This window comes from Pleurodeles waltl, chromosome 1_2, assembly GCF_031143425.1.
Source record: "Pleurodeles waltl isolate 20211129_DDA chromosome 1_2, aPleWal1.hap1.20221129, whole genome shotgun sequence".
NCBI classification, from domain to species: domain Eukaryota; kingdom Metazoa; phylum Chordata; class Amphibia; order Caudata; family Salamandridae; genus Pleurodeles; species Pleurodeles waltl.
This window is the reverse complement of record NC_090437.1, coordinates 977,234,420-977,247,106: the sequence shown is the minus strand read 5'-3', so window position 1 is coordinate 977,247,106 and position 12,687 is coordinate 977,234,420. Positions and strand designations below refer to the sequence as shown.

The 12,687-nt window shown below is 48.8% G+C and overlaps 1 protein-coding gene across 1 annotated transcript in view; it reads right to left on the bottom strand.

Annotated features, from left to right (window-relative positions):
• The window catches only part of USP46 (ubiquitin specific peptidase 46), a 160,143-nt gene that overhangs the window by 30,134 nt on the left and 117,322 nt on the right, over nucleotides 1-12,687 (bottom strand). Inside the window, exon 6 of the mRNA XM_069201347.1 lies at nucleotides 12,447-12,530. Coding sequence (XP_069057448.1) covers nucleotides 12,447-12,530 — 84 coding nt within the window. The remainder of the gene's footprint in view (nucleotides 1-12,446; nucleotides 12,531-12,687) is intronic.

The window sequence follows — 12,687 nt, the reverse complement described above, 5'->3', positions numbered from 1 at the left end:
CCAGTCTCTTGATCAAGCAAGTTGGCAGTGGAAGCATAACCGGTACTGAACCAGGTTTTCCTAGTCTACAAAATCAAACCATGGGCGTCATGTCTGACTGAAGGGAATGTAAGGCTCACTGGTATGTAAGCCAGAAGGTCCTTTGATTGATTAACGTAATGTTCAACTAAAGTTTGTTGGTGGCTGAATTCCGAGGGAAGATGAGGTTTCTTCTCGAGGGCATAGGGTATTAGGATCCTGTACCAAATGGAGGTTTTATGTGTGCTTGTGAAAACAAGTAAACATACAGCGCATTTTAATAGACTAGTCTGGAGAGTTGATAAAAACCTTGGTGGTGCTCAAAGCCCCAGGGGTCAGAATTCTAACCCTCTTATGGAAGGACTTAGTTCAATGCATCAACATTTAATAAGAAAGCCGATTGGACCGCAGACCTGGAGTGTTTTTTACTCGCCAAATTAAAACTGTATCACATATGGTTAGAGAGTCTCTGGAGTTTCTGGTTATGAAAAGCATGGGGGGAATTTTCTTTTCTTTTTAATTCATCAGTTATTGTCAAGATGGAAAATCCTTTTCATGGCTCAGTAGAGCTATGCTGCTCTGCTCTGTGTCCTGCTTCTTTGCATTCTCCATGTTTTTATACTTTCTTGATCAAAGCCTACCATATAGTATACATGTCTGTTTCACTAAAGACATCTTGGAACCATAATGAAAGCGTCCCTGGGAATGCATTACGCTCATTGCTTACCATTGGGTTTTTGCTTTGTAACTCACAGTCGCTTGCTATTTACTGACTTTATTTGCTTGTGGCTGCCCAGCTTAAGTTAGTTCCTAATGTGAAGCATAACTTATTTACTGAATTCTTCCACAAGTGCTTGCTTTCTGTAAACATGCCTTTGAATCTTGTTCATATCTTTTCACATTTGCCGTGTATTCAAATACAGAGGTCAAATGTCATTCTCTGTCTTACAAGGGAGTTTGGGGTTTAGCTTTTTTTCTTGGACTTCAAAGTGAGAATGTATTGACAATCTTGCTGTAAAAGTAAAGGCTTTTTTTCTAGCTCACAACAAAATTTAGATGCCAGTACATGAACTGTGCAGATATTTCAGAATATATCGGACTTGGGAAAGCAAAAATAACGCAACTTTTTTGTAATTCTGTAGTGTGGTGGAAACATATTTTAATACGATCAAAATAAGTCAATAAAATATGGGATGGCATTATTGTTTGTGCGCTGTATAGTTTTATCAATAAAAAAGTATTTCTGTGAAAATATAAAGGTCATTTTAATTGAAAATGTGTTGTCTGTAATGGCGGTGTGCTACCAAACCATGCATTCTCCACATTACACCACTCCACGATGCACTACTCCATTCTACTCTGACATGCCACTCCACTGTACTCCCCTCCACTCTACCCCCTCCATTCCACTCACGACACTCCACTGCGACACTTTACTCCACACTACAACAGTCCACTCTATGCAACTCCCTCTATACTTCACCACATCGCTTTACCCAGCTCTACTGACACACTACTCCACTCTATGCTGTTCTGTGAAACTCCACTCTACAACCTACTCAACTCTATGCAACTCCCTCTACACACTCCACACTACTACACAACACTACTCCACTCTACTCCCTCCCACTCTGACACTCTACACCCTCTACAACACTCTATGCCACTCCATTCTATGACACTCTACTCCACTCCACACCACTTTACAAAACAGACCAATCCATTACACTCCACTGCACTCTGCTCCACTCCATGACACTTCACTCCAAACCACTCTCCTCTATGCCACAAACATTTTGCCTTGCTGAACAGCAGCCACACTAGTGTACAGCATGGCTAAAACACACTGGCAAAGCCAAAAGTGCTTGCACAATCAAGACCTATTGCCTTTGCCAATGCTTGTTCATCAAGTGAGACTGGCATTCATGAGAGCTCACTGCAGTCTTCCCTGCTACGCGGGCTGAAATCTCAGAGGTATTCTGGTGTTGAGGGGGTACCCAAAGTGCATCCCTGCATGAGACGGTGGATACTGCCCTCTCTATCACAGCTCTGTGGGACTGGCAGTGTTGACTGACTGAATTTTTGCGGAGGGACAGGGGCAGATCTTTTCGTCTGTGCCTTCTCAGGGGAGGGATCGAATTGCCCTTACGGTGACAAGATCTGCCAGTCTTCCTTAGCCGAGATCTTTTACTTCTATATGTATGAGACATATAGTGGAAGGAGTTTACCTGTTGTTTATAACACAGTTTAAAGGAAAGCCTTTGTGCTCACTAGGGAGAGTGCACAGTGGTGTAAATTTTGTAAAATTTGCATTCACTGATGTGTGTTGAGGGTGTCTTCCTTTGTAGTTTTTGGTAGAGCTTCTGTGAAAGCACTGTCCATTCATCCCCTTTTCCTAACTTATCCGTATCTCTGTAAAATCTTGCCCACTATCTGGGGTGCAATATATATTCCACCTGAACCAAGTGGAACCTACTCAGAGGTTGTGTCATGGTGAGCTTTTATGGGGTAGGACAGGCCTGCTGTATGCGCCTGCAGGGTATAAACTGAATTAAATTAACTAAATTTGTTTGCCTTATTTTAAGATAACGTAGCTCAGACACTGTGAGCAAGGTCTGCCTCTTTCTGAGCTGTGCGGACTAAAAATGTGAACCAAGAGAAATATGGGGGTTAAAGGAATTCAGTTCATACCCAGCAGGTGCATGAAACAGGCACTCAGCTCTGCACTGTGTCAGAAAAGACCATCATGCTACAAAGCCCCAGGAGAGGTTTCAAATTCACAGGGCACTGGTAGGTGCTGATCATGCAAGTCTTTGCTTAGATAAGATAGCCGCCAATTTGCCAGCTGTTGTCATGAATACTAGTAAGAGACTAACTCAGCCAAGGACAGAACTGTACACCAGTACAGATGCGGACTGTGACCCAGAACTACAACCTGAATGATTACAATCTTCCTGAAATACTTGCAAGTCTGGACTAAAAATCTAGAATGAAGGGCTGCTGGACAACTCTGAGAAGAGAACTCTGTCTGCTGCAGAATGGGACGTTGGACTCCATCTTAAAGAGAAGAGCCTGACCAGTTCAGCTGCCTGTGAGGACTTATGGGAGTCATTCACTGTTCTAGGACAGGCGACTGCCTGCCTGTTGAGCTGAAAGTGAACCTTATGTTATTAGTCTATAACTCACAGGTCCAAGAGGAAGAGTTGTCATCTGCAATAACTCTTGGTGAACCTACGATTTCCCCCTGACCTCCCCGCTCTCCTGCCTTGGGAGATGTGAATGCTCCTTACAGTTGTATCCCGGAGCCGAAAAGACCATAATGGCTCCATACCATGGTCTGAGATTTTCAGAGTGGTAGCTAGAGGAGGCTACCACGATTCTGCATTCATTGACTGCACCCCATGTCAGTTAACCAGTTCCTAAGATGTCTGCATTATACCCCCCCGATCTGTTGTCTCAAGATTTATTTTAGCTGGAGAGGCTGCTGGAAACCTTATCACTGAACCAATGGACATTGTAAAACTCCAACTCTGTTAGGCAGTTATAGTTCTTTGAAGTATACTGTACCCGCGGGGGTGGAGCTAGCCTGCCAGCAAGATGGCCAGTACCTCGTGAGGCTCTGCTGGGCTTCGGGCCTCATTTCTGCATTTATCCTGTTGGGGCGGCACTTACCTGGATCTTCTTGCTGGGCGGCCCTTTAGAGGTGTTGGTGCTGCCGGTTGCTGTGGCGGGGGGCACGAGGGAGCCCTCGTCGTGCTGATTTTTTGACGGAGGAGGAGGGCCTGGCCCGCGCTGGGCTGGGCGAACGGAGATGCCCCGCTGCGGCCTTTCCTGCCTGGGCTGGGCGGACTCGCACTGAGCTCGTCATCGCAAGCTGAGGCGCCGACACCTGTTGGAGGAAGAGAGAGCTCTCTGTGCAGGGCCGGATCGGTGGTTGTGTCGGACCGTGGCCCCCGCGGTCCCATGGCTCCTGGGGGCTTGGGGCGAATCGGCCCGCCATTCTGGTGAGGTGGGTGGCCCGTGCAGGTCGAGGCTTTTTGTGGCCTGCTGGGAGTTCACCTGGCTTGCGGCTGGTGGCAGCTGTCGGGGCCCTGAGCGGGGCGCTGGCCCGGGGATTTGCAGAGGTGGCAGTTGGGCCGCCTTTCTTGTGCCCTGGGGGCACCGGCTGCGGCTCTGTTGGTCGGGCTGGTGGCCACTCTGCTACCTCTGGGTGGGGGGGGGGGGGCTCTGTGGCGGGCCTGCTGGGTGCCGGCTACGCCTGCAGGAGCGGGCTGGTGGCACCATTGAGAGAGATACTTTGGCCGCCTTTTTGGAATTGTTGTGCGGCTCTGTGAGTGGCGTGGCACATTGCGGGGCCCGGCTTCTCTGTCTGCAAGCTGTCCGGATGTGGGCTGTTTGTCCTGGTGGCGCTCCGGACCTGGTGGAGCTGTAAGGTGGAGTTTTGCTGCTTCAGAGAGCTTGGCTGCCCTGGGAGACCCGTGGCTTGGGAAGGCCACTGCTGGGGAAACTCTGCACGCCGGTTGCGAACTGCGATAAACTGGCGAGGTGCCCTCTTTGAGGGGACTCTGCCGATGCAAGAATGGGGAAAGCAGAACAGCGACATGCGAAGATTTCCTTCGATGGGGGCTGGAGGAAAGGTGGAGTCTCTGCCTCCCAGTCGGGAGAGGCGCTGGCGGCGGAAGGGCCATCGGACATGTCGGTAAAAGACATGTTTCTAGATTTGAAGAACAGTTTGACAGGTATTGACGCTAAGTTTGATCACTTAACTGAACAACTAGATCGCATCAAGGCTAGTGTGGATGATCACGATTCTAGATTTGAGCAGTTGGAGGGGTGAACTGGAAGATCAGCGGCGTGGTGAGCGCGAGCAACTGTTGCGAATGGAGAGGGTGTGGAAGTCATACGCAATAAAAATGAAGTTTTGGAGGCACGCTCGCGCCGCAACAACATTAGATTGATTGGCCTTCCAGAGTCCACGGACATGGGTAGGATGGAGGACTTTGTTGAAGGTATGCTCTCTGAACTTTTTCCCGGCAAGCTTTCGCGCCTGTTGATGGTGGAGAGGGCACACAGATCGCTGGGACCACGCCTCGCCCCATCATCATCTGTCTGCTGAATTACCGCGACAGGGATCCGGTGCTTCGACTGGCTAGAGAACGCCGTCCGGTGATATATAAGAACTCTGAACTGAACTTTTTTTCCGGACTACACCCCCGAGGTGCAGGCGGCGCGCAGGGCCTTCCTACCGCTCCCTTGGACAGACGGATGCTAGATTTTCTCTTATATATCCTGTGAAACTGAAGGTGCAGTATGGGGGTAAACTGCATTTCTTCACTGATCCAAAGGTGGCGGCTAAATTTGTTAAGACGATTCCTCGAAGCTCTGCGGCCGCGGATTCGAATGGGCCTGGAGCGGAGCGTGCGCGTCTCAGTGATAATGACTGAATGGCCATGGACATTGGCAAATCAAATGGCCGTTTAGATACAGTGCTCACTGTATTAGTTGCCGTCTCAACGTTCTTGTTCCTCCTTGGGCCCTATGCCTGCTCTTCCCAGTCCTGGCCGGGACGATGGGTTGGGTGGTTAGCTCTTCGCCCCTTGGATGAGTCCTGTTACTATGACATGGGTTAAGGGTTGGGCTTTTGTGGTTAAAGGGGAGTGGCTGCTTGCTTTGCCCGTTTGGGGGGTCTGTGTGGGTGGGGGTTGGGTTTGGTCAAATGTTTGTTTCTTCTTGTCTTTTTACTCCCTTTTCTCTGCTTTCTCTGTTTGAGTGTGAGGGGCGGGTGGGGTGGGGGGGGGGGGAGGCGGGCGGTACGGTGCTTCGGTAGGAGTGCAGGGATGACACGGGAGAGTGTGACATTGATTTGTTGCCTTACCTGGAATGTGCTAGGTTTGAACGATGAGCGTAAGGTGCGACTCATGTCTGCGTGCGTTAAGCACCAGAATATAGACATATGCATGTTGCAGATGACTCATTTAGTTGCGGCTACGATGCGACAATTGAAGGCTGGCTGGATCGGTGAATGTCACGGTGCGGTGTATTCGCAGTATGCCAGGGGTGTGGCGATTTTGATGCGCAAGGGTCTGCCATGGCAAACCCAAAGGGTGATAGTGGACCCTAATGGGCAATATGTGTTGCTGAGTGGACTGCTGTTGGATAGGCCTTGCAGACTCGTGTCCGTGTATGGTCCTAATACGGACGATCTGGAGTTCTTTAGTGAGGTCTGGCGGCTGGTTGAATCGATGGGGGCAGGTGCGGTGATTGGGGGGGGGGGGGGGGGGGTGGACTTTAATGTGATCTTGGATCCGGAGCGGGATTGGGAGAGTGTGGCCAGGGTGCAACATGTGGCTGCAGCTAGGGCTCTGTCGGCTGTTATGGCAGATGGGGCCTTGGTGGATATATGGCGAGCGAAGCATGGAGCTGAGAGAGAGGGAACACGCGTTAGCTATGTCCATAATAGCTGGTCTCGTATTGATCGTTGGCTGGGCTCGCAGGATGTGGCGCTTTGGACGCAATCGGTGGAGCACTTGGTGCGTACGCTGTTGGACCACTCCCCGGTTGTGCTACAGCTGGCGGTGCCTGGTGGGCCGGGACGCACTTTTGCGTGGCGTTTGCCTCGGGGGCACTCTGGGATGGGGCGTTCCGCGGGGAGATCTGTGAGGCCATTTCCCACTATTTTGAAGAGAATGGCGGGTCAGTGAGCTCGGATGGAACGTTGTGGGAGGCCTTTGAAGTGGTCATCCGTGGGATATGTATTTCGAAACAGCATGGAGTGGTGCGAGCATTGCGCCGCGAGCTAGCTGATCTGGAGGCGCATTTGGTGATGGATTGGTCTGGTGACACGTTGGCGGCTCTGCAGAGCACAGTTTCTCTTTATGAGGAAGCCTCTATGCAGGAAATTTGTTTCTTGGGGAGGTTTGCCAGGGCGAGGCGCTACGGCGAGGGGGAGAGAGCCGGGTGCACGCTGGCGAGCATGCTTCGTAAACCCTGGGCCAGTAGCTATGTCACTGAAATAGACAGTTCTGAGGGAGAGGGTGTGGCGGGAACGGACGGAGTCATAAAGGTGTTCACTAAGTTTTTTGCGCACCAGTATTCTGAACCCGCTGAGCTGAATGCTGAGGCCATTCAGGACTACTTTGCTGAGATCAGCTTGCTTTGGTTTGAAGATGCGCACAGAGCTTACTTTGACGAGCCCTTCTCGGTGGAGGCGGTAAAGGCTGAGATTCATTCCCTACCTGGGGACAAGGCCCCCGGCCTGGATGGCCCGACTCCTGCATTTTATAAGGAGTACTCCGATATACTTGCTCCTCAACTACTGGAGGTCTATGCCGAGGCAATGGAGACTGAGGACTGGAATTCTCCCTGCTTCCCTCCAGGAGGCGCTGATTGTCACGATCCTTAAGACTGGTAAGGATCCGTATAGCTGCGATTCATATCGCCTGCTTTCTATGATTAACATAGACAATAAGATCTTGGCTAAAATTATAGCGGCACGGTTGCAGCCGTTGATGACAAAGCTGGTGCTGCCGGATCAGTCGGGGTTCGTGTCGGGGTGGTCCACGGTGCATAATTTGCGGACGTTTTTTGCGGTCGTCAGTTAGATTGCTGCGGAAGAGGATGTGGCAGCGGTGTTTTTGGATGCAACAAAGGCCTTCGATTCGTTGGCGTGGAAATATCTATTTGCGCTTCTTGGCAGAGTGGGTATGAGCGAGCGCTTCGTCAATTTGATACGTCTGCTGCATACAGAACCCGTCGCTCGTCTGCGGTTGAATAGTAGTATATCGGCCCCCTTCTGGGTAGCCCGGGGAACTCGACAGGGGTGCCCTTTATCCCCGTTACTATTTGCGGTAGCGATGGAGCCGCTGGCAGCTTTTTTGCAACAACACCATAACTACAAAGGGCTGCCGTTCCGGCAGCGGCCTATCTTGATCTCTATGTATGCCGACGACATTGCGTTGTATGTGCGTGAGCCAGGGAAAAATCTAGATACGTTGCTGGATGAGATAGTTCGATTTGGCATGATTTCTGGCATAGTGATCAACTGGTCTAAGTCTGTTGTGCTGCCTCTCTCCTCAGGGACAGTGGTTTTTTCGTCCCGTTATCCTATCGAGTTGGCGAGTGGTCCGGTACGGTATCTGGGCGTCTGGTTGAGCTGTGATGTTGAAAAGCTCTGGATGGCTAATTATGGCAAGGTCATGTTTTGGCTGGAGGACAGGATTGAGGTGTGCTGCTCGCTGCCATTGTCCTTGATAGGGCGCATCGCTATCGCTAAAATGGTAGTGCTACCAACATTTTTGTATTTGTTTGTAAATCTCCCTCTCGTCCTCACAGTGTTTTTTTTTAAAAGCCTTCGCTCTGCTATGATTCGACTGGTTTGGGCAGGTGGCCAGCCTAGAATTGCATCAGAGAAATTGACGTTGCCGTTTGAATTGGGTGGCCTTGCTGCTGTGGACCTGGAGCTCTATTATCACTGTGCGCAAGCTCATTTCGTGTATTACTGGATTCATCCTGTTCGATACATGCCACATCTTGCTCCCGAGAGTGATGCGGTCTGGCCGGATGGATTGATGCGCATTTTGGGGAGTTTGTCTCGGCCCAGGTCTAGGGGAGTGATACGGTGGCGTGCACTATAATGGCCTGGGTGGCTTTATTAAAGCGATCTGGCATACGCGAGCCCTTTGCGTCATCGATGCCGGTGTTTGCTGTTGCAGATGAGAGGATGTTCCCAGATTCGCAGTTGCGGAGCTACCTTTGTGGCTCAGACCTGTCTCTATTAGAGGACTGGATTGTGGAGGGGCGGCTCATCTCTCCAGAGGTGGCACTTGGAGACGCGACTGACAATGAGTTGCATCAGTTGTATGTCTTGCGTGTTTGTGCAATGCTCCGCATGCGCTATTCTGGCCCCCCGGAGACCCCGCAGATATGCCGGGCGCTGGAGGTACTATGGAGTGCACAGTCGCCAAGGAAGCTCATTACCAAGTTGTATGGCTGCTTGCAGGAACAGCAGGGCGAGAGTGCAATGTCTGCTAAGGCAAAGTGGGAAGCGGATGTCGGTGAGGCCATCTCTGATGAGGTATGGAAGAAGTGCTGTGCACATATGAATGAGGGAGCTGTCGCGAACTATAGGCTGCAACTCATTCATTTCAAATTTTTGCACCGCCTCTATCACACTCCTCGAGGTTTATGTGCTATGGGGTTGCATGCGGATGCTAACTGTGAGCGATGTCATGCCCCGGACGCTGATTTTCTCCATCTGGCGTGGCACTGGGGGAAGTACACAACTTTTGGCTGGAGGTAATGCATGTAATTGAGGGCATAACCAGCTTGACATTGGCCCCCTCTCCGATGTTGGTGTTGCTTGGATGGCGTGCCGGTAGCTATACAGAGACTTGTGGGCATGTTGCTGCTGTTGGCCAAGCGTAGACTTGCGATATGTTGGGGACGGGCCGACCTCCTCGTGCTTCTGAATGGCTGCGCGACGCTGCGTTCTGTCAGGAGCAACTGACGATTTACTGAGAACTGATGCCTGAGGGCTCTAGACCTCAAGACATCTGGGTGCTGCTGCGCTCCTTTTTGGAGACCACTTACTAAGAACTGGGTGCTCATTCCGACTGCTCATGCATCTGGGAATTAGCTTTGTGTTGCAGATCCTGTGTGATGTTGCTGATTGTGGTGATAGAGTGCTGTGCTGCCTATGCCCCCTGCCTGCTTTCCTCTCTCTGTCTCGGCTAGTTTCAGATCTGTTTTTCTCCCTTCGGACGTACGCATTTACTGTTATTGATTACTTGCACCCCTACGGCCTAATATTCTGGCACTACAGACGGATTCTGATGTACTTGAACTGAGAGGGGGACAATCCTCCTGACACCTTTCTTCTGTGAACTGCTGGAGCGACCTTGGTTGTTGCACAGTGTGGGGCTATGTATGTGCTAATATTGCATTGCCCGAAGGGCTTTCTTGTTGTATGTTCATTTAAAACTGAATAAATAAAATAAAAAAATAAAAAAAAGTATACTGTGCCCTCTGCAAGGATTCCCATGTAAAGGCCCCAGAACCTTCTGTTGTCCATTCTGTAGCCTGTTGGCTAGTGGGCTCCAAATGACTGCCCAGACACCAGGCACTGGATTTTGCTCCATAACCCCCCTTAGCGAACATTACAGTTTGGCAGATTTTAGTGGCCTCTTCTAGTCATTTGGGCAGAACAGATCAAAGCAGTGCAAAATAATACAATCACCCTTTGAAAGCGGAGCCTAGCCTTTCAGTTCAAGCTCGACTGTTTCTATTGGAACAGGATTAAGGCTAATTTCCATATGGCTGGTCTCTGTCTAGAGTAGCATAGTGGGCAACAAAAAATAACATGGATTTGCATGTGGCCCAAAGTAAATAAGAGTAGCTGGGATTAATTCAAGCATTCCAAGCATCCGTTTTTTTGTTTTCCTGAGTAGTGCAATTGGTACACTCAAATGTGGATCTCATACTCACTGTGCCAAGAGGAATCAAGCCACCGCTCACTGATGTGGCTAAATAGGCCAAAACCGGCCTGGGTTTGCTTGTGCTTTCAACTGGAGGGGACCTGGCCTCGCATTTGTCGCTCAACCTCCTATTAGAGAAGGACAGAGGGTGATTTGCATATGGCATGGATTCATGTTCGTGTGAACACCTACATATGGACAGAATGTTTTGGATGTGAATGGTTTTTGTCAATCTTTGTGATTGTGTGCGCATTGAAAGTAATGGTAATGTGCGAATACCACAGATGTAGTTGCGGGGGGAGGGATTGATCTCTCCGGGGAATGTTATTTGTTACTATTTAGCTAAATGTATATTTCCAAACAGAGCCCACTAGAACATTCCCAGGTAACGTCCAGGTTCCCACCAAGATTTCTCAACTTACGTAGGTCGCATTTTGAGTCAGAAATTCTAAAATCCCAAGTCTACAAATCAGGATTTCGGAACTGCAAGGGTTTACCAAGAACACAGAAGGACTTGCAGCCCATCCATTCCCTACCATTGGTTGGCTTTACGGTCATTTTTATTTGCCTGCTTTCTATTGGATAACTTTCCTTATTTCAGCCTGTCCAATTGTGTCGGTTGCATATGTGGCATAGTCTCTTTACCATCCCTTTGGCCGGATTGATCCAATGCTTCCTCTGGTCGCTTTTAGGGAACTGCATTTGTCGTTTTTGTTTAAGCACTCCATAAGAGAACGTGAGTCTGCTAGCTGTCTCCCTCATGTGCTTTTACCCTCCTTGAAATTGCGTTTCCCAACTCCCTCTCCACACCCGCCCCTCCACATGCATTTTTTTCTCTCACTCTCCCTGCGCTCCACGTAGCTTTCTTTCATCCAAATTTTCTTTGTCTACAAAATGACCGGCCGCCCCATCATCACAGTTTTTTTAAGCTATTCTGAACAGTAGCTGCAATGCTGTACAGCATGACTTGAAAAAAATAGACGAGACCGATTGGCTTTCCCATTGTTCATTTTATTTGTAGCTGTATTTTGTGACTGCAAATTATTATTATTATTTGTTTAAATCGAGACCATGGAGAATTACAAAGAACCAACAGGATATAGTGATTAGCAGCAACAAATGCTTCGAATAAAAGTATATCGCTTAAAATTAACATTCGAGTGTGCACCGGGTCAACAGTGAAGTGAGCTGTAACTGTGGGAAAGGAGCACAGACTGAAGGAGGGAGAACAGAGAAGAAAATAATCCACGAAAGGAAGAAAACAGAGGATATATGCTACTGACCTTTCGATAGAAAGCGGTGGAAGACAGTTCAGGTAACAGTCAGCTATCAGTAATGGATCAAGTATATATATTTTTTTTACCTAACGGTAAAGTACATTTCTAATATGAAAAGAAGCGTGAAGAGGGAACTGTAAACAGATATGAGACCACAGAAGCAAGAGTATGTAGCAGGAGGTGGGAGCAGATCATAAGGGCTAAAGAAACCAGACACAGACATTAACTCAGACGTGACCCTGCAGATCCATGCAGTCTGACCTCCACAGACAGGGTATGTGCCCTGGTAATCAAGTCATAAGAAATAAGAGTGGAACACGAGAATGGAGGACAGGGTGTATTCTGGACAAAAAAGAAAATGCTGGATAACGTTAATAAAACAACGATCACTAAATTACTAAAACAAGAAGGATGAAATAGAGGCCCAAGAAAGAGGGAACGGCGATGAAGCATTAACGCGGGAATAGGTGGAGGAGTAAGACTAACCAGCGGACCTGAAGCACGTTTAAAAGCAGACCTCATCAGGGAGCACGCCAAAGAGCAGTACAAACTGGGCTTTTAGCAGTACGAGGTCATTCGGCATGTCCTTCCTCCTGAAATGTATGCAATCCTTTTGAAGCTGTTATTGCTTTAGCGAAGATTCCTCAAAATAAAAAATAAGACATTTGGTTTAACCCACCTTTTTTGAGCTTCTTGTTTGCTACAGCAGATTTCACAATAGTACTTATGTTCACTGCAAAGTGTTTCTGTGTTGCTGAAGTCTCTGCAAATGAATATTTTATCAAAATGAATGTCAGTGCTATGACAGGCAAAGGCAACCAGAACAAAAAGATAACATGCGTTTGTATAGAAAGGGTATCAATTACTGTTCTGAAGCAGAAGACCTATTGAACAACAACTGTTCTTTCCCTCCAATGCAC